The following is a 21,175-nucleotide window of genomic DNA, read 5'->3' as shown; positions in this document are numbered from 1 at the left end:
CCTAATATTTATTAGTATATAACTGATCAAAGTTGTCCATTAGCTAGCTTCTGACCTTTCCAACTACAAATACTTGAGAGTTGGACTTCTCAGTATTTATTAACATCAAAATTTTAACAATGCATCTGTCCTGATGATCTTAAGTCTCATCTTAGCTATACACCAAGCAATGTCCAAGGAAATATCCCTTCACTGCTGACTACAACCAGTTTTCTCACTGAGGAACTGATTTTTGAGGCAGACCTATCTATAAATCAAAGGATGCACTACGTATTTCATTTTCAGTTTTTAAAAATTTAATAATAGTGCATAATTTTCTCCTGTTGCCTTCTATAAGTGACGAAATACTGATTTTCTATTTATAATAAGGAAATAAACTTTCTTTTGGGAATGGATTTTCAACTTAAAAAGCAATGTTAAGAAACATATTACAACAATGCATGTTAAAATTACAAGCAAAATAAAAAATAAAACACGATATTCTGTCTTTAAAAAAATAAGTAACTGATAGTTCAGTGATTATAAGACTATGGCAAATTATTAATGTAGTATCCAAATAATTTAAGTATAGAAAAAAAGAGCCTACAAGATAAAGGCAAGTTCCTTATAATGCATTTAAGACCACTCTAATTACCCTTCCAGTCTCTTTTCTCACCACTTTGCTTCATCACAAATCTCATGTTCTAGCAATATTCCACACATAAAAAAAATACTTTGTCTCAAATGTCCATTCTATTATCCATATCACCACCACCACCACCTCCACACACACCCACACCTAAACATCCTTACCTTTTAAAGAGGTTTTTCACAAACATATTACCTTCCTCCAAGAAAACTTCGCTTAACCATGGGCTCAGACTGTATTACAGTAATATCTCATTTTATAGCACTCTGCATATACTGCATTTTTCACAAATTGAAGGTCTGTGGTAACCCTGCATCAAGCAAGTCTATTGGTAACATTTTTCCAACAACATTTGTTTACTTCATGTCTCTGTGTCACAGTCTGGTAATTCTCACAATATTTCAAACTTTTTCATTATTACTGTATTTGTTATAGTGATCTGTGATCAGTGATTAGGGCTTGCTGAAAGCTCAGATGATGGTTAGCACTTTTTAGAACTAAGTATTTTCAGTTAAGGTATGTACTTTTTTTTTTTTTTAGACATAATTCAACTGCACGCTTACCAGAGTACAGTATGCTGCAAACATAACTTTTATATGTACTGGAAAACCAAAAAATTTCATTTGACTTGCTTTATTATGATATTTACTTTACTGCAGTGATCCGGAACTGAACTCACAGTATCTCAGAGGTATGCCTCTATAAGTTATTAGAAACTTTATCTTATTTACATACCTTTTTCTGGTTCTTTGTATAGTTATTCAATACATAATTTTTGGAAGAATAACTGTTTTTCTCGACTACTTTGTATCACTTAGTAAGGCTAATTACATATTACTTCCAACTTTTATCCCTTCCTGAAGTTTCCTTTGTATATATAGTGTTCTCCTGGTACTCCTCCTACTCCTCTGTAATCACTGCCTTGATTCTCTGTAACCATTTCTTAATAGCCTTTGAGAGCACTTCCCTCCTCCCCCAAGATGTCATTTTGGCCATCCTTCCCATGTAATCTCAATTCTTTTGAACTCACCTATTCAAATTACTTTAACTACCATCACAAACACAATAGCAGCAGCCAAGCCCTCACCTCTATATAGATGACACATATGTCACCCATGAGCCATTTACACCTGGATATTCCATAGGTTCCTGCGGTGGTCAGCCTCTAAGATGTCCCCCAATGACTCCTGCCTCCTGGAATTCACGCTCTGAATAGGTCCTTCCCCACACTGAATAGAACTGATCAGTGTTACCAACTAGTACAAAAATGACAGTGTGACTTCTGACTGCTCAAACTTTCTTATGGAAAAAAGTCTGCCTGAGGAGGAACTGAGGCCTCCAACTAACAACCAGCACTCACCTGCCCAGCATGTGAGTCACCTTGGAAGCAGATGCACCAGCTCCATTCAAGCCTTTGCTTCAGTAGCCGACATCTTGACTACAAGCTCATTAGAGACCTCAAAGCAGAACCACCCAGCTAAGTTGCTCCTAGACTTGAACACAGCAAACAGTATGAGATAATAAATGTTTAGCAGCAGTGTCCAACAGAACTTTCTGCAATAATTAAAATGTTCCTTTTTTAAAAAAGATTTTATTTGAGAGAAAGAGTGAGCAGGGGGAAAGAGCAGAGGAAGAGGGACAGGCAGACTCCGTGCTGAGCACGGAGCTGACACGGGGCTTGATCTCATAATCCTGAGATCATGACCTGAGTGGAAACCAAGAGCTGGAGGCTTAACCAACTGAGCCACCCAGGGCCCCTGATTAAAATGTTCTATGTCTAATGTCCAACACAGTACCCAGTGACTACATGTGGCTACTGAACACTCAAACGTGGTTAGTGTGACTGAATAATTACATCTTCAATTTTACCTAATTTCAACTAATTTAAATTTAAAAGAGCACATGTGTCTTACAGCTATCATGTTGGATAGTGCAAGTATATTTATTGATTTAGGATAACTTTTAGACAACTACTATAATATGTTAAACAAAATCTCCCGCTTACTTTATCTGTCCTCTTCTCAATCTTTCATCTAACCTTCCTTTCATCTATCCAGTCAACCGAACAAAAATAATAAAACTAAACAAAACTGTGCCCTCTCCCTTTTATATTCCCCATCTTGGCAAATTGTACCAACACCCACACACAAGCCAGAAAAGTCCTCATTTTCACCACCTTCCCTTTTCACACTACTGGTATGACAAGCTGACTGTATCTCGTAGTATAGCATTGTATTTAAAAATACAGGTTGCAAAGATAAGACAAATTCAAACTAAAATCCCAGTTTTCCCACTCACGAGGCATGCCACTTAAACTCTCTGAGTTTGTTTCTTACCCTTTCAAATGGACATTTTACAACAAAATCCATTATTTCACAGTCATTATGAAAATTAAGTTAAATAATATGTATAAAATATTATATGTATAAAATATTACCTATTATATAACTTTTACTCAATAAATATATTCTGGATGGAGAGATTAATGGTTGGGTTACTACCTCTTAGGTAGGTAAAGAAACAGTGAGAAAGGTCAAAATAGAAGGTATCATCTTTGAAGTAACTTTTGCTAAGCCACTCTAAAGAAAAATGATAATCTAGACAGTCTACTGGGTATCTACTATGTGGTCAGGAAAGTACAGGGAATGGCAAAAAGACTCAACTAGAAATAAATGACTGAGGAACAGGACAGGTTCTAGATGGCATCAAATAGGAGAGATGAGAAGCCTGGTGATGACAATGAAGGAAAACAGTAATGCAAAAGGGTATGAGAGAGAAGGAAGAGAAGGTAAGAAATAGAAAAACACAAAAATTTGAAAGTAGAATCCTTCCAAGCAATGACAAGATCTAAGATGTATTCATACTGATAAAGCTCCCGGGATAAATCATATGAAATTGCAAATATTGGACTGCTTTTGACTAATAAAATAAATTGGACCTTTTTTAAATAATAAAAGTTTAGGGGTGACAAGTCATTCCATTTTATATTCTATCTTTTGCCTTGAGTGCCTGAGACAATGTAGGGATCAAAAGACAATTTAGCAAAATAAAAAATTATATTTCTATTAAAGAAATACAAATTTTGTTTTTGTTCTTGATGTTCTCTGGAACACAATTTAGAAGCTGTTGCTGTAAATTATATAATAAGAAAGTAACCTTCTTTGGCTGACACTTCTTATATTTGAATTTTATACTTTCTATTTGTGTTTGGATACTAACTTTATGAAAATGATATGTACCCAAAATTATGTGCAGTAGCAAATACAATGAACGAAGAGTCAAAAGACCTAGATTAGAAAGCTGGCTTCAAAAATGTACTACCTGGGAAATACTGGACTAGTCAATGAATGTCTCTGAATATAAGTTTCTCCTCATCTGTAAAATGGGAATGCTAATTGCCTAGTGATGTTGTTATATGTATGAAATGTAATACCTACAAAGCATTTAGAATAATGGTTGATAAACAGGAACTGTATGTTACTGTTAGGGAACAGTTGTAAAAGTATAATAAATGTGGATGTAAACTATTGCTAGCATTATACAAATACATATAATAAAGTGGCAATAATTTGACCTGTAAGATGTGCCAAGACTGAAGTGAATTACACTGTTGTGTGATAACCTTCTCATTTTTTTTTTAAGATTTTATTTATTTATTTGACAGAGAGAGAGAGAGAGATCACAAGTAGGCAGAGAGGCAGGCAGAGAGAGAGGGGGAAGCAGGCTCCCCGCTGAGCAGAGAGCCCGATGAGGGGCTCGATCCCAGGACCCTGGGACCATGACCCGAGATGAAGGCAGAGGCTTTAACCCACTGAGCCACCCAGGTGCCCCTAACCTTCTCATTTTTAAATACAAAAAAAATAAGGGTGGGCAAATATTTCTAGAATAACCAGATTATGTACAGATTATGAATTGGTTGTTTATCTCCTTGTTATTTTTTCCAATCTGATTTTTTAACTTCAGCATCCCTCAGAAAATAACGGAACATACTCCAGACTAGTCATATTGAGAACAGTAAACTTTTCAAGCTGGATAAGCAAAGGTTTCCTTATTGCCAGCAGTGTGAGGAAGCAATGCTAGCTAAAATGAGATATGGTAAATATTTATGCAAAATTAACAGACCTTTACCCCACAGGGAGGCTGCAAGCATGGGAAAAAGCAGCTTCCCAGAACTGAGCATAGCGGATGTCTGTAGATCTCCCTAAGGGTTAGAAAAGTCTCCACATCCATAAGAATGCTTCAAAGGGCATTGCTTTTTTGCCTGCATCCTCTCTGTGGGTTTTAAACCTAGTAATAAAATTCTCAAATTGTAATTTCCTACTCTTTCTCTACCGAGAAGCAGTACTTATTCAATAAAAGATTTAGTTTGTAGGCTTCTTTTTAAAATCAACTATCTGCCTGTCTCAGTTCTAGATTCTGAGGTTACTAAGAAAATGCAAAAAAAAAAAATTATACTTAAAAAAGATTAGGTTAGAAAATACACTTAAATATCTCTTAGGCAAATTTTCCTTCCAATGTTATGGCATAAAAAGTGGCTGAACTAAAATGATTCATGCCACAGAATTTTAGTAACAACAAAAAAAGTCTTTACAGAGAAAAAAAATGAAGAAAAAGTAACTTTTATGGCTCAGAAGATAAATCTAGAGATTTAAAATAAAAGGGATATTTACATATTTCTTTAAGTGATATAAAAGATAAACTGAATGATAAAATATAAAGGGAAGATCATTACTATAACAAGAAGTCTTTAAAGAGAAAGTATTATCTCCGCTGCCACTTAACCAAACAAAGGACTCTAGCTTAGGAAAAACTTAAACGTGATATACCTAAATCATTTATATTTCACAAATGTCTGATCACCTAGCATTAAAATCATTCATTTCTGCCTTTTCTTCCTCTTAGATACTCAGTATAACAATTCTTTAAGTCCCTCCTTACTACTCTGTGTGCCTACAATACAAAAACAAAACAAAACAAAATAAAAAAAACAAAACAAAACAAAACAATCTCACAAAACTTAAGATGGGCCTTAAACTTCTTAAAAGAACTTTAGAATAGTTATAATGGAAAATGATCTATAAGCAATGTATATTAGGCTTCAAAAGAGTCCAATGTTTACAGATGTTGTGTATATTTAAAGCAATGAATAAGAAACCAAAACACAATGTAGCCATTCTTTAGAGGAAATGAGACAAAATCCCCCATGTCAGAAATCTGGAAAAGGGAGTAAGTAAATAGGTGATTAAAAATAGAAAGAATAAAATATAGTTATAAAATTATAATGTAAGACAACACTTTAATGGTGTTGTCGAAAGACAAAAATCTACTTTCTGAGCTTTATCCAACTGATTCAAAAAATCAACTGACTGATCGAGATGAGCCAATTTATTCAGTATAGGCAAGCCTGAGACCAGAAGACCAAAAGAAAATGAGCATTGGAATCATAATCCCAACTCTTCTGCTTAGAAACCATGGGGACCTTATGCAAGTTAGTGAATGTCTTAAAGCCTCATTTTTCTCTGTTTTAACCTGAGAACAATATTTAATTTACACAGCTAAAAGATTTAAAAAGATGATGCACAGAAAGTTCCTGGGACAGGGCCCAGCACTTAATATGTACTCAATAAACATGAAATCCTTTTCTACATCCCAAATTTCTTTGTAAGACTAAATTTCCTCTACCTTAAAGTGTTACTTTTCGCCCAGTCATCTTTCCACCTTTCTGAAGTATAAAAAGCTAGTGCAGCAAGTCATCACTTGCTAAACAAACTATTGTAGTTTCCAGAATCTTTGCCACTGGAGAATCTTTACCAACATATTTACCACTGGAGGTACAAAGTATAGGCTTAACAGGTTGCCAATACCTTCAAAGAATTAGCTAATTAGTAGAGAGGTTCTCCTTCAAATAGTGACTAAAGCAATACCTAATAAATAAAATGTGATTTCTTCTTTTCAAAAGCAATGAACACTAAAGCTTCTTAAATTTCAACTGAAAACATTGCCCTTTTCACTTTAGGTAACTTACCAAAATATAATTAAACTGAAAAATAAAAAGGAAACATAATAGGATAGTATGTGATGAGACAGAACAATTCAATTTGGAAAATAAGATTAAATTTCATCACTGATAACTCCATACCACTATTTCCCCAAAATACACATGACTTCTCACCTTAATCTTCAGCATGAATCAATGGATATCACTCTTACAGGTAAATTTCTTAATTGTTAAATATAAATCAGCAGGTAGCAAGAGCTCAAAGTAACTTTACCAATACATGCAGAGCTGGCATTCCTTATTTACCGAATAAATGAATAAACAAATGACGTAATGATGTAAAGACAGAACTGGACAAATCCTGAGTAATCAAAGGCAGATTTGAACGTCTACTGCCAAGCCTTACCAATTCTTACCAGTTCAGCAACTAGAAGGGTTACTGTTTCAGTCTGAATTGAAATAACTGTCTTTCTTTTGTCTCTTCCTCACTTCCAAATGTATCTTAATTCTAAAAACAACCTACAATTTGAAATATAAAGGATAAGGAATGCTATCACAGCAAGGAGAAAACACTGTCACAGTATCAGCAGCAAATACATGTGAATTCAAAAATCATTTTACACACATAGATCAGATTTTAGGAAAGCCAAACTAATTTCAGAGATTTAAACAGTAACAGCTACTCTAACTTCTGACCTCTTCTGTTATAGGTACTCAAATACATTCTCACTGACCTTCCCAACGGCTCTGCAAAGTAAGTACTGTTACCCTCATTTTTATAGATGAGGAAACTTAACTGAGTTCAGAGAGTTTGCCTGTGGTCTCCCAGATATAATAAGCAGAACAAGTCAGACACACTAAGCCCAGGAGGCTCTTTTTTCTACACCACCTTCAATCGGTTCTCTTCTATTGCTCTCTTTTACAAAACAAAACATATATATATATATATATGTGTGTGTGTGTGTGTGTGCGCGCGCATATATTATATAAAAATATATATACACACACATAAAAATATATATACACACGTAAAATTAAGAGCTAAAATATCTTTTCCTTTAATAGCTACTTTTAATTTCTGCAAAGACAAAAAGAATTCTGCCAGTGGACTAAAAATTAATATAACTGCTAATATTTACTCATATAAAATTTTACTTAAGTCCTATTTTTGGAAAGAGAATTGTACCTTGTATCCTATTATGCCATAATTGCATGGGAGAAGCTTCTCTTTTTTTACTAGTCACATCCACACAACACACCCAACTTACTTCTAAATGCTGTCTCAAGAATTCTGATCTTATAGAGCTTCTGGGTAAATACAGTAACTGGAAACCACAAACCTTTCCCCAATTTGTGCAACTAACAAATGCAACCAAAGTACAAATATATTATTCTGACAAAGGTACCGACACATTATCATCTCTGAAAATGAATGTTTTTCTATTGTGATAAAACAGAAAAATAACATGAACAATGGCCAAGTCCAAGAGTTATTCTCCATGGGAAAAAACTATGTACATTTTAAATAGACTATATTGTCCCAAGCAACCAAACCCAGAATCAGTTCAATGCCAAGAAATACTCAAATTTAAATAAAAATTGTATTTACAAGCCAATGATTTTACAAGCCAAGCATCTTCTACCGCAGTTACTATGTGGGTCCTGAAATGAGACTAATAAATAACTTCATTAAAGAAAAAAAAACCATTTGGATACCTAGAAAGACAATTTTAACCTAAGTGTCTCTAGGCACAGTGAAAGAGGCCCATCAAAAAAGCACAATTAGCTAGTAGTACTATACTAAAATAAACTACCTTCATCATGTTATATATAATAATTTATTTACTAGTCTATACAAATCCTCTTTGATCACCTCACTGTCACCTGCCAACCTGCAAACTGAAGAAGGGATTCTATCTGTTTAATTTGCTTCCCACTGTTAATTACATTAACACCCCTTCCCCAAAGAATTTCTTGTGAGGCTGATGATCTTAGACGCACAATGAAGAAATGACAAGTAAACTTACTGTATTATATTGCATGCTAATAACATCTATAAAGTCCTGACTCAAAATGGAAGCTTTAAGTCCCTCTTTAAGTCCATAACCTGAGGAGTGGCAAGCGTCTTTAATTATTTCTAAACTAAAGTTAGACTCTTCCTTACTTCTACATTTTTTTCTTCCTTACTTTTAGATCATCTTAGCGATCTCCTTAAAGACTGATCGAGCCTTTCTCTGCACAACAAACAGGATAGGTAAATATAAGATTTTTATAAATGGTTCTGATGTTTCTCCTTCAGAGTAAATAACATCACTGACTGGGAACTCCCAGAAGACTCAGAGCCATTAAGGGCTGGGATTCCTTTCAGTTGGCATCATTCCAACAGAGGCTCAGTGAGAAATGAAACCTCCTGCAAATCAAATCTGTTGCAATGTTATTTTTTCCAGGGGTTAATTACCTGCTTCTGCTACACACACACACACACACACACACACACACACACTCTCTCTCTCTCTCTCTCTCTCTCTCTCTCTCTCTGAAGTGGAGAAAAGGAGGTGCTGGGAAACAGATGACATTCTGCTGTAAGCCTCCTCCAGGAATATTCAAAATGAAATCAAAACAGGTTTCTGGCTGTCAAATTCCACATACACTCCATGAACATCCTCTCCTACTCGATACCTGTCAGTCCCTCGTATTACCTCAAACTAGTAGACAGTAAGAACTTACTAAAGGAAGTCACACTTTTGGACTTTGTCTTTCAGAGGTACTTAGTGAAATATGTATGGTTGAAATATCCGGAAACTGATTCAAAATAATCTGATAGAGAAGCAGGGCAAGGAAACAGATGAACCAAGACTGTCCATGCACTGATAATTATTGAAGCTAATGATGGGAACATGGAAGTTCTTCATACTATTCTCTGTACTTCTGTGTATGTTTGAAATATCCCATTAAAAAAAACTTACACAGATTCAAAACAACACATCTAACAAGCATTTATTAAGCATTCCTGTAGCAGACTATGTTACTATTCCTAATTTTTTACTCTCCCCTTCCTTCCTTAAAAGGATTATACACCCTTACCCATTATTATGTGACTTGCAGTGCCACCTGTGGGAGGAATATTCATCCCTGGCACACTGACAATGAGCTTGACCATATGACTCGCTTCGGCCAATGACATGCAAATGATTCATGTGCACCACGACTGAGGAGAAGTTTCAAGAGCCCCTGCATGATTGCTTCAGTTTTCCTGCTCTTTCCGTCCGCCATGTAAATGATGTGTCACAGACAGGGGCCGCTCCTTCAGCCAGGGTTCCAAAAATGCCGCCGATCCACAGGTGACAAGGTGTAATGTAAGCAAGCAATGAACCAGTGTTGTAAGCCACAGAAATTTGAAGCTGCACAACCTAGCAGAAACTGATATACCTACTATGGGGTAGATACAAAGAATATGAAAATGACAGGCTGCTATATTTGTAAGCACGTTTTGGAAGACAGACCAAAAAACTTCATGGTGGTTACCTCTGAGGAGAGTATGAGAAGTGGTAGGTGTACAGGGATAGAGATAAGATCAGAGGAAAACTTCATCATTACATTATATATCACTTGAATTTTCTTGTATTTTTTTTTAAACCTGACCAACATCGTCTGAGTAGTTGAATAATTTGGGCTATCTTCCTTATGCTTTTTAATATTAAAAAAGGAGTAAAAATACAATAAAGCAAACAGTAATTACTTAAAAAATGACTAAGAACTATCATCCTACCCTTGAGGAACTCAAAACTTAGTTGACAGTGTTTAAAGAAAGCCTCTTCCCCAAAAATATGCATTGTTAATCTTTTAGTGGCAAAGGCTACACATGAGAAGAAAAAAAAAATCAGAATTATGACATGTGCAATTTGATCAGTTTGTTCATCTTAAGGTTCCAGCAAAGCCAATAAAAGGTTTTGTGTATGGGTGGTACAACCACGGATCTCAAAGGAAATTCTCTAAATTCTATTATTTCAGTATGCCAGTTAAACTAGCGAGGAAGCATGCTTGAAACATTAAGTTTTGTGAAAAAGCCTTAACCAGTACTATAGATGAGGTATCTACTCCATTAAGTTCACCCATGTAGGGTAAAATTATAAAGTTAGAAGGAAAGGAAAAAGAGGGAAAAAAACCCTAACCATGACTCTTACAGTGATTAAACAACACTTGAATGGTTACATTAGTCAAGGTCCACAGAGCAACACTTTATTCCATGAACATGTTTTTCCTTAAATTTGAGCAATATCTGAACATAACAGTAACTTAGAAACATGATTAGGAACATGTCTGCACTACTCATCTTAGGATCTCAAAGCACTTCACAAACATTAATTTAACCCTCATATCACCTGAGAGGTAGATATTATACATTATAACCATCTATCCTGGCACTACAAAATATTTAAATACCCCTTCAGCAGTACTTGCTCTGAGAAGGTCTTGCCCAAACAGCCAATAAAACAGGAAATAAGCTGACGGTGCATGTGCCACCAACAATCTCTGAAAAGATCAGACCTTCACCCACAAGAACCACTTCCTCTGAGTAAACCACAGAGACTGTACAGGGCAAACCACAATCATACTAGCTTGCGTCTGGAACACAGGCAGATAACCCATCTAAAATCTATGGAAGGGTATGTCTAAGCCCCTTCATGAGATTTCCTATATGTACTTAAGTATGGACATCATCCTCAACTTATGACAGCCTTATGTCCCAATAAATCCACTGTAAGTTGAAAATATCGTTAAGTTGAAAATGCATTTAATACACCTAACCTACTGAACATCATAGCTGAGCCTCGCCTGAGACGTGCGCAGAACACTCACCTTAGCCTACAGGTGGGCAAAATCATCTAACACAAAACCCATTTCATAATAAAGTGTTGAATATCTCATGTAATTTATTGAATACTGCACTGAGGGTAAAAAAATAGATTATACAGATAACAGAATGACTTTAAGTATATTGGTTGTTTACCCTCATGATCATATGGCTTGAGAGCAGTGGGCTTGCTGCCGCCACTAAGCAGCATCAAGACAGTGTGCTGTAATGCATGCCACCGGGCCAGAAAAATATCAAAATTCAAAATTCTAAGGGCAGTTTCTACTGAATGCATATTGTCACTGCATTATCTTAAAGTCAAACCACTGCAAGTTGGGAATGGTCTGTATTTTGGACTTGTTATTCTTCTAGACGAGATATAGCCAATTTCTGCATTACATGATCAATTTCACATATAACTTCTTCAGATGCTGATGAAATCTTCAGTTTTTCAACAATATATGTAAAATTTACATTTCTGAATCCAAAGAAGATCTACAAAATCCTCTTTGATCTCTTGAGGATGTGAACCTAAAATGAGCACTTAAATGAAATATTTGACCAAAACTGTAGTCTCAGAGCAGTATCTTTAAATGACTACAATAGGCGTTATAACATTAAAGAAAAAGCAGTGTAACAAGTGGCTAATTAGTTGTAAGCATTAACCAAACCAGGTTTTCTTACATTCCTTTGTGAATTTCTTCGTGAATTGTTACTCATAGTCCCAAGACAGGAAATCTAATTTTTCATTGGCCATTAGATTTGCTTGCCTTTCAACACCGGGAAGCCACCCAGGCCTATCATGTGACTATGATCTCAAAAACCAGGATTCAGCATTTGAATTAGTAAAAGATCCTGTTTTGGTATGAATCTAAACTGTCAGCTGCATTGGTGCATGCTAATTCAATAAGGGAAACTTAACTGTATTTCTTCTTCTACTGAAAGTCAACAATGTACGCTTATGCAATTTAGGCAAAGCCATTGACCTTCAGACCATCATATGTTACCTCCATTGAATCAAAAACTAAAAATTATTCTAAGTCACTAGCTTCATAAGGTTCTCTTGGGAGTTCTGCCTCACAGAATCCTTCATATACGGCTATCTTGGTATTCTACATATTCTAAGTTGAAAAATGCCCTAACTTTGGCATGTTTCTAAAGTCCTAAAGTTTGAGGAAACAAAATTGCTAGCAAAATACAAAAGAATAAAGACATCTATTTAAGTAATTTTAAACTAAGTTACTATCAATGAAAAAGATCAAAATATTGAAGAGCTCTTTATCTTATGTACTTCATAATTTAAATATGCACTTTTTCTTCTTTTATGGTCTCTAATCATTAGTAATAGTTCTTATAAACACATGGCAAAAAAGTAAAATAAAAGTGAATTAAAATGAACTTCAGAACCTCTTTAGCCTTAATCTTGAGCTATGCCTAGAGAAAACTAGCCCCTCTGATTACATCAAACTGAAGTTGGAACTTGCTGCTCTAGAATATGGGTAAAGATAAAATACAGAATACTACATTTTGTCCTAGGAGTACATCTAAGGAAAAATATAATTTTGCACTAGGAGACCAATTGGGGAAAAGCTGATAAAACTTTAAGAGGGACAGGATGATTTTTTGACAACAAATCAACAGAACATACAACTTGGCTAAGCAAAGGATAGGGTAGGGGTAGGGAAAGGGTGCTGGTTAACTGAACCATTTAGAGTTGTATAAACACAAAATGGGACGACAGCATTATTTAGCTTGCTACAGCAAGTATATACTTGTAACAGTACAAATTAAAAGTTTGAGCTAAAGATCAAGAAAAACTTCCCGACTACTAGATCTACCAGATTGTTGTTCAGTCTCATGAGGAAAATAACCAGAGCTTGATCTTCTAGAATAGATAAAGTATTAGAAAACATCCTATAAAAGAAAAATCCGGCTCTAACTTGGCCAGATTGGAAAATTACTAAAGGAAAGTAGGACAGGAAAAAAAAAATACACAGAGAAAGACAATAATTACAACTAAAGAGTGGGGGACTTGAGAGTCAGAAAATCTAGGTTAAAATCGTGGGTCTCTCCTTTCCAGTTTTATCATCTTGACTTAAACTGCATGAGTTGCCTATATGTAAATAATGATCTGCCCTATAGGGAGTCAGAACACTGTAAATGTTAAAGAATTACACTACAATAAGATACTCTTACATACGCCAGAGCGTTTTACTCAAAAAGAAACAAAATATTTATAATTTTGCTCATTTTAAACTTTCGGTTCAAATGCCACTATTTTGAGGACTCTTCAGTTATTAAAAGGGAAAAGAGAAGGTCTTCAAATGAAACTTTAAAACATGATCAAATTTTAACAAAGGAGAGTAAAAGAAGTTATGCTCCAGCAATCTGTTCCTGAAAATGTGACACTGTCTATTTCCAGGAGATAAGCAATTACATGATAAGAAACATTTCTCATAATTTTGTCAGATGACCAGGATCTAAGAGTCTCTCCAATGACCTCTGGAAAACCATTAAAATATTCTGCTTTCTTCGACCTGTATCAGTTTAGTAGGCAATTCATACCCATTTCCAGATGGTTTTCAGAAGAGAATACCACATATGTCTACTCAAAGATTTTCTGTTTTCTCTGGAATCATAACGCTCCTCAGAAAAAGATGTAAAATCCACCATCTATGGGTTTCATCAATGTCTGCCTCTTTTTAACTTTTTAAACTGAAAATGCAAATTTAGTTAAAATTTATAATAAATAAAATGTATTTATAGTAATGCAGATAAATATATAAGAATAAATGTATAATAAATATAATTTATAATAAATAAAATGTATTAACTCAATGTTATCTAACACATTTTAATGAGAAACCACCAATGTGTTAAGCAGCATTACCAGGTTACCATATTTTTGCAATGATTCAGATAGATTCTTCTGTCACCTCACCAAATAAATATGAACATCTTATAAATGTGCCATTAATCAGGAAGAGTACAGCTCTGCACTTTTTTAAAAGGTTACTCTACACGTTGACTCATGTAAACATGTACAAGTAAATGTACTATTGCATGTCTATATGAATCAGGATTTTATACTGCACTGGAAGAACATTAAACCGAAATAAAGCTAGCACTGTGACCCTGGTCCCTAATCTCAATTTTGTATTTATCAAATGACTGACTTTACAAGTAAACGGTACAAATAACTCAAGCCTGCAGATGCTCAGACAACCCTGAAATAGCACACATACAGGAGTCATTTTGTTTTGTTTTGTTTTTAATCAAAAGCATTATATGGCAATGATGGCAGAGAAGGTAACCTGGATGAAAATGTCAATTACTGTGTATACGCATATAAAGTCACAGCTTTACACACTCACCAGAAGTTTGCTTAAGTTAGTTTACACGTGAACTCAGTACTAAGAAAATGCCAACATATCAAAAACCTTTATCTACCAATCAAAACAACAAAATCCCTAAGTCCTAGACCAAAGATCCATTTATTGTTATAACAAAATCCCACCTGTATCGTCCCTGAAAATTCACTTTTCTGAAATCATTTAGGGAATCCACTGAAAGAGAATTCTCCCTTCTCTATCTCTCAGAAGAAATTCCAAGTGCCATAAGACCCCTAAATTTTCAGGGACAGAAGATAAGCGTCTAAGGGGACTGCAAACAATTAGGATATATTTTAAGACTAAATACACAATCAGCGCAAACTGAAGAAGAGCAATCGGATATTTCTACCACTTTACAAGGGCTGATTCTAAAAGTGGAAAACTATACGTCTCACAGAAGTTACAAAACAAGACACTAGATGGTATTCATAAGCTGCTTTTAGATTAAAAAAAAAAACCACTATTCAGATACACTACATAAAAACAGTAGCTACCAGGAACATAGTTTGAATTTTAAATTGACGACTACACCTTTTAAGAAGGGGGGAGGGAGTGAGGGATCTGGAGAGGAGAAGATGGAGGAGGAAGAGAAGGGAGTAAATGAATGTGTTAATTTAACTGTAAAATAATAACAGGATATAACAGAGTTCTGAGTATCCACAGTGACCAATCAGAGCCTAAACATAGCTGAATTCCATCCCAGCCCCAGCACGTCCCTAACACAAGAATAAAACCCTTCTTATCTTGTTCAGCCATGTGTCGCCTGCCACAAACTGCAAAACAGAACGCCGCCCAAAACCAGCTAGTCTGATTTCAAATGAGGACAGACAGACTCTGTAGTCAGAAGCACCACAATGAAAGAACTCCAACTCACACAGCTGGCCTGGTGGTGCACACTCTACAAAACAAAGCCATACCACATACAGTACTTCAAACTTGAAAGGATCTTTAAAAAGCGACACTGGCACTGTTAATTTGCCAATAGCTCTAGTATCAGCAAAATACACCTACAGTACACTGGAATTAGATGGTGAGAAAAGAGGATGAGGGAGACAGAGCTGAGAAGAAGCTAAGAACTACTGTATACTCATAACTTGGTTAACGTACTGGAAAAAAAATAACATTACACCACGGCTTCCAGATTTCACCCCAACATATATTCAAATCAGGGACAACTACTCTCCTAATGAGCAAATGGATGCCTGATATTTGCAGAGTTATACGTGTTTAAAGAAAATGTAACAGTCACCCAAGAATAATCTTGTTTAAAAAAAAAAAAAAAACGAGTACAAATTCCTAAGATACAGGTATCCATACTCTCTTGGCAATGCATATTAAATTAAACGGCTTTTGAAGGATTTTTTTTTTTTTTCAGTTTAGAAAAGTATGTGAGATCAGCCAGCACCTGAACTAATTCAAGGATATTAATACCCAAACCAATTCGCAGATTCATCTTACACTTAGAATATTCGTCTTTCAATCCTTTGTGCCTAGCACAGGGCCTGGCAAAGAACAGACATTCACTGATGGCATGTTTACTGTATATTTATATCTCATCTAACTTATTAAAAAATTCCAAATCCCAAGATTTTATTTCCAAGATACTAAAAAAAAGGAAGCAAATCTCTGAGAAGCAGAAAGGAAGAAGATTATTATGTGAGTGCTATCAGGTGATTTTCATGTGAAATGAACTGGTGACCCCAGGTTTTGTTTCTTCAAAATTAAGCACCCCTAGTATCACAATAAAAACTACCAATACTACATTAGATCCTAATAAGACTTCTTGTCTAAAGGCTCAACACAGAGGGCTAGAACTGAATGAACCAGGAAAATAAAAACAATTACCCACACACCCATTACAGTGACTTCTCAGCAAAAAACCCTGAAAGGAAAAGGAACAGGGATAACCCGAAGAAATTAGGATAAGCACTGTTGCTACTTGGGAACAATCAGAAAAGTTGAAAACTAAAATGCATTTTAAAAAATACACAAGGAGGGGCGCCTGGGTGGCTCAGTAGGTTAAGCAGGGGCCTTCCGCTCAGGTCATGAGCCCAGGGTCCTAGGATAGAGCCCCGAATCTGGTGCTCTGCTCAGCAGGGAGTCCGCTTCCCCTGTTCCCTCTGCCTGCCTCTCTGCCTACTTGTGCTCTGTCAAATAAATAAAATAAGATAAATAAAATAAAAAAATACACAAAGAATATAGTTTAAATATTTAATGGAATCTTTTAGGTGAACATTCACGTGACACTGGAAAACATCAACAGGAAGAGGAAGTTCTGTTTCTGGAGTAGCTGTTATGGTATGATAATGGAATTTGGCCCTTTTAAAATCAACAAATGAGTCTGACGATTCGGTGAAAAAAACTCTTATTAGGAAATTCAACTATTTTCTGCAGAAGCACCATTGTTGCACTCTTCATCAAAGTGCTTTCTTTGGCCCCCTCATTCAGTTATTTGATAGTTAAAAAAAAAAAAATGATGTAATAGTTTGAATACTGACTTAAAAAAAAAGGTTGGCTGAAATTTGGAACCAGCATACAACGTCATAATGATATTGAGAAATAAAACACAGTAAAGGAATTTACTGTTTAACCTAATAGTCCAAGAATAACCCTTAAGAGTAAAGAAGCTCCATTTAAACCCCATAATCTAGCTCAATTCACCAACCGCCAGGAAACACAGATAAGCAGTGGAAAGGACTCACAGAACTCAACAAATCCACCTGCCATGCTACCATGTATCACCTAATTCGCTTAGGGTATCCCTTCGATGCAAATGCTTCTGGAAGATGAAATACTAAAAATGCAGCAATTAAAATCAAGCCCCATGACTTTCCCTCCCCCTTTTTAGATCCAGCAAGAGCCTGTGATTTACTAGTAATTTCAACATTCTGGAAAATTATTAGATAATAAACACTACGCAGCTCAATATTCAAAGAAGATCAAGTTCAAAAATCATCATGTAGTGGCCTCAGAACGAAGTTCACAAGCAGCAATTCCTAAAATCTAACAGTGTCTAGATAATTACAGGGCAGGAGGAAAACCGATGATGCACCAATAACCCAGCTGACTTCGGGCACTGACCTTCACCCAAAATGACCTTTCTCTGGTTCCATGAGAAGTACAGAATCCCAATGCCCGCTACAGACAGAAAAACCACAATCATGGCTTTACCAACCCCTTCGCTGAGAATCTGGAGAAAAGTTTCTCTCCAGAAAAAAGCTACATTTCCAAATTCAATCAACTGGGTAACTTGGCAGCAACCCCAGACTAATTGCAGAGCTCCCAAACAACCCTCTCTCCTAAGCCTGTCAACTTCACCGGTCAAAGGCAATTGGCAATCACTGACTCTCTGCTAGGTCAGGCCGAATCCAGAGAAGCTAAGCGCAAGGGGAGCTTCATACCAACCTGTCGGTGATAGTAGACTGTGTGCCACTCATTGGGGCCCTTGGCGAGAGGTCCTCCTTTTATCCAACTTGCATTTTACAGTAACACCTCCACCCCACCCCCAGTGCTCTGGGATCAGGCCCGACTCCGTAAGGGACACAAAAGTCCAACTCAAAACTCCATTCAGTCATCTAGAACGTCCCACTGGAAGGGGTGACGGAAAGGGGATGTAGGTCGGAGCAAAACAGGTTATCTCCCAAAACAAACCGAGGAAGTCTGCCAGAAGGCGAGTTCGAGAGCTAGAGCTCAATCCTCGGGAAGGCACAAGGAGAAAACTCCGTCACGGAGGGAAGTCGGCGAGCCGTAGGGGAAGGGGCCCGGGAATCCCTCCGGGGCTGGGGCGGGATCAGCTCGGGGCTGGGGTGTCGGCTCCTCCTCCGGAGTCTCGGGGGCCTGCGAGTCCCCGCCGCCGCGGGGCCGGCCGCTCTGCTCTCCGCTCTCTATCGGGGGCTGCCGGCCGCTCGTGGCCGCAGCCTCGGCCGCGTCTCGGGCCGTCCCGCGCCAGGCTCGCGCGGCTCCATGTCCCCGAGCCGGGGAACCCCTCTCGTCTTCCTCGCCGCCCCCACCAGGCTCCGGGCGCTGGAACGACCGCGGGCGCCGGGAGAGGGGGTCCCTCAGCCAGAAGTGACAGGAACCTGGTCTCTCAGCGCCGCGGGCTGCTCCCCATCCCTGGGAGGCCCGGACTCTTCCGCAGTCGGCACGGGCGGCGGCTCCTCCCCGACGCGCCGGTAGGCGGCCGTTCCCGCGAGGGGCGGGAGGTTCCCGTGCGGCCCGGCCTCTAAGCACCGGCCCCGGAGGTCGGCGGCAGCGGCGGCAGCGCGGCGGCAGCGACCACTCGGAGCGCGGGGCCCTGCTCGCCGGGTCCTGGGGCCCTCGCGGGAGCGCGCGCGGCGGGCGGAGGAGGCCGCCGGCGGTGGGGGACGCGCGACGACCGCAGGCGCGCGCACGGGTTCCGGTTCCGGTTCTGTCTTCCCGGCCCCGGCCGCGTCCAGCGCGAGCTCGCGCTTCCCCTCCCCCGCCGACTTTTTTTGGCCTCCTCCCCTCTGACTTCGGGAAGCCGCCTCACCCGGGATCCCTCCGCGGCGCGCAGGGCCACCCCGCCGCCCTCGCCGCCCTCGCCGGCCGGCCGCACTCGTCTCCCCCACGCTTCCCCGCGCGCCAGGGCCGCGCGGACGCCTCCGCCAGAGTCCTGTTTGGGGGAGCGAAAAAGTAGTTCTGCAGGGCGTGGGGAGGAGGGAACCGGCCCACCCCGGGAGTCCCACCCACCCAGCGTCGGCCCCAGGGCCGGGTGAGCGCTGGAGAGCTGTGCTTTGGAGTGTGTGTTGTACTAGCTCGGCTTACCTCCGGACACCGCCAAAGAGCACTCTCCCGGACCGGAGGCGTCCGGGATGAGAGGCTCTCTGGGAATTACCCGGCCCCCCCTTGCCCTGGAAACGTTTATTCCTTAATGGAATGTACTTGTTCTTATTTTCTGATAACACGTAAAGACCGCTTGTGACTGATGGAAGCGAAGAGCTCAGGTCCAGGTGCCGGGACACCGTCCCTAACTCAGCATACCCTAGCAAAGGGAGGGTTTGGCCTTGGAAGCTCACCTGGGCACCTGCTGGCCTCGTCCCAGGGCAGGGGCCGCCGCGCACCAGTCCTGGCTGCCGGGGGAAAGTTAGAGGAGGGAGGTGTGTGGGGCTGGGGAGGGGGGGTGCGGGGGAGTGAGTTTGGGAATTGGAGCCAGGATTTCTTGGTATAATATTGCTTTGAGGCTGCTTCTGCCTTGGCAAAATGAAATGTATGATTTCCAAATGGAGAAAGCATGGTGCTTTCCACAGCGACTTCACAAGCTTGCTGTGGGGAGAAATGGGAGCAGCAAGTTAAGTGTATTAATCCAGTAGGAAGAGTAGCAGTTCTCTGAAGAGTTCCCATATTTTCTTTTTCTTTTTTCCTACCGGGTACGTTTAGATATCCATCTAGTTTTATGGTTGCATAATTCCATAGTATAGCAATTTAAGTACCGCATGCAAAAAGTTCAGTTCTGCCTGCCGATGTCAAAGTGGCTGTCCCTTTACCTGTTTTCAGACTTAATGGGTTTAAACCTGTATTGGTAGGTGAGGGTTCTCAGCATTTTTGTGGAAATCAAGAGTTAAAACAAATTTAATAAACAATGGTTGTGGAGAGGGGAAACAGTTACCTCTGAACAATGCTGTTTCTAAAAGTCAACCTGTAACAGTTCAAGAAAAGATCACTATCCCTGAATAGATGCATGAGCTAAGGCTGACGTTAGAACAGGGTAAAAAAAGGAAAAGATAAACAGAGGCCAAAGATGACTCTTTATTGCTTGATTTTTTTTTTTTTTTTTTAAGTTCAGGGCACAGCCAGCTAATTTTGTAATGTTTATTTTGGGAAAGAATAGCAGCAGGTTAACGTTCCAAACCACTTTCCTAATGATCAGACCAGGATACATCGCCACCTGCTGGTGTACCCTAGCATAATTCTACCCTGAGAACTGAAATTGCGTATTTTTTGCATATTAACTGAAAAGAGCTCCATCCAGCCACATAAAATGACCAAAATGCAAACTTTATCCCCAAACGTATATCTTCCTTAAACATACTAAATCCTTTTGCCAGATTCTAATAATTTACAGGGTATGAAATTAATTGGACCCAATGATTCATCAAATCATGCCTTTTAAAAATGAGTTCTCCTCTTCCTTCGAGAACGCCTCACTACTTGAGCTTCAGAAATAAAACAAACTGGGAAAATTTCCTAATTCACCTTCTCTTCCTTGCATACAAAACCTCTTGGCAGGCTGCTTTCAAGATCTTTCCAAACTTAAACAGACCCAAAGTTCTAGCTGTGAGCAA

General features: G+C 38.5%; 1 protein-coding gene across 4 annotated transcripts in view; it reads right to left on the bottom strand.

Annotated features, from left to right (window-relative positions):
* Positions 1-18,661, bottom strand: part of ARHGEF12 (Rho guanine nucleotide exchange factor 12) — a 143,467-nt gene extending 124,806 nt beyond the window's left edge. For 3 of the 4 annotated variants that reach the window (XM_032868744.1, XM_032868745.1, XM_032868746.1), the window contains exon 1: positions 18,279-18,657. In XM_032868744.1, coding sequence (XP_032724635.1) covers positions 18,279-18,310 — 32 coding nt within the window. In that variant the 5' untranslated portion in view covers positions 18,311-18,657. Of the gene's footprint in view, positions 1-18,278 lie in introns of all 4 variants that reach the window. The other variant, XM_032868747.1, reaches the window with a different exon arrangement.
* Between the last annotated feature and the right edge of the window lie 2,514 nt (positions 18,662-21,175).

Source organism: Lontra canadensis, unplaced genomic scaffold (genome assembly GCF_010015895.1).
Source record: "Lontra canadensis isolate GAN:19392208 unplaced genomic scaffold, GSC_riverotter_1.0 scaffold36, whole genome shotgun sequence".
Classification (NCBI taxonomy): domain Eukaryota; kingdom Metazoa; phylum Chordata; class Mammalia; order Carnivora; family Mustelidae; genus Lontra; species Lontra canadensis.
This window is presented reverse-complemented; position numbering and strand designations above follow the sequence as displayed.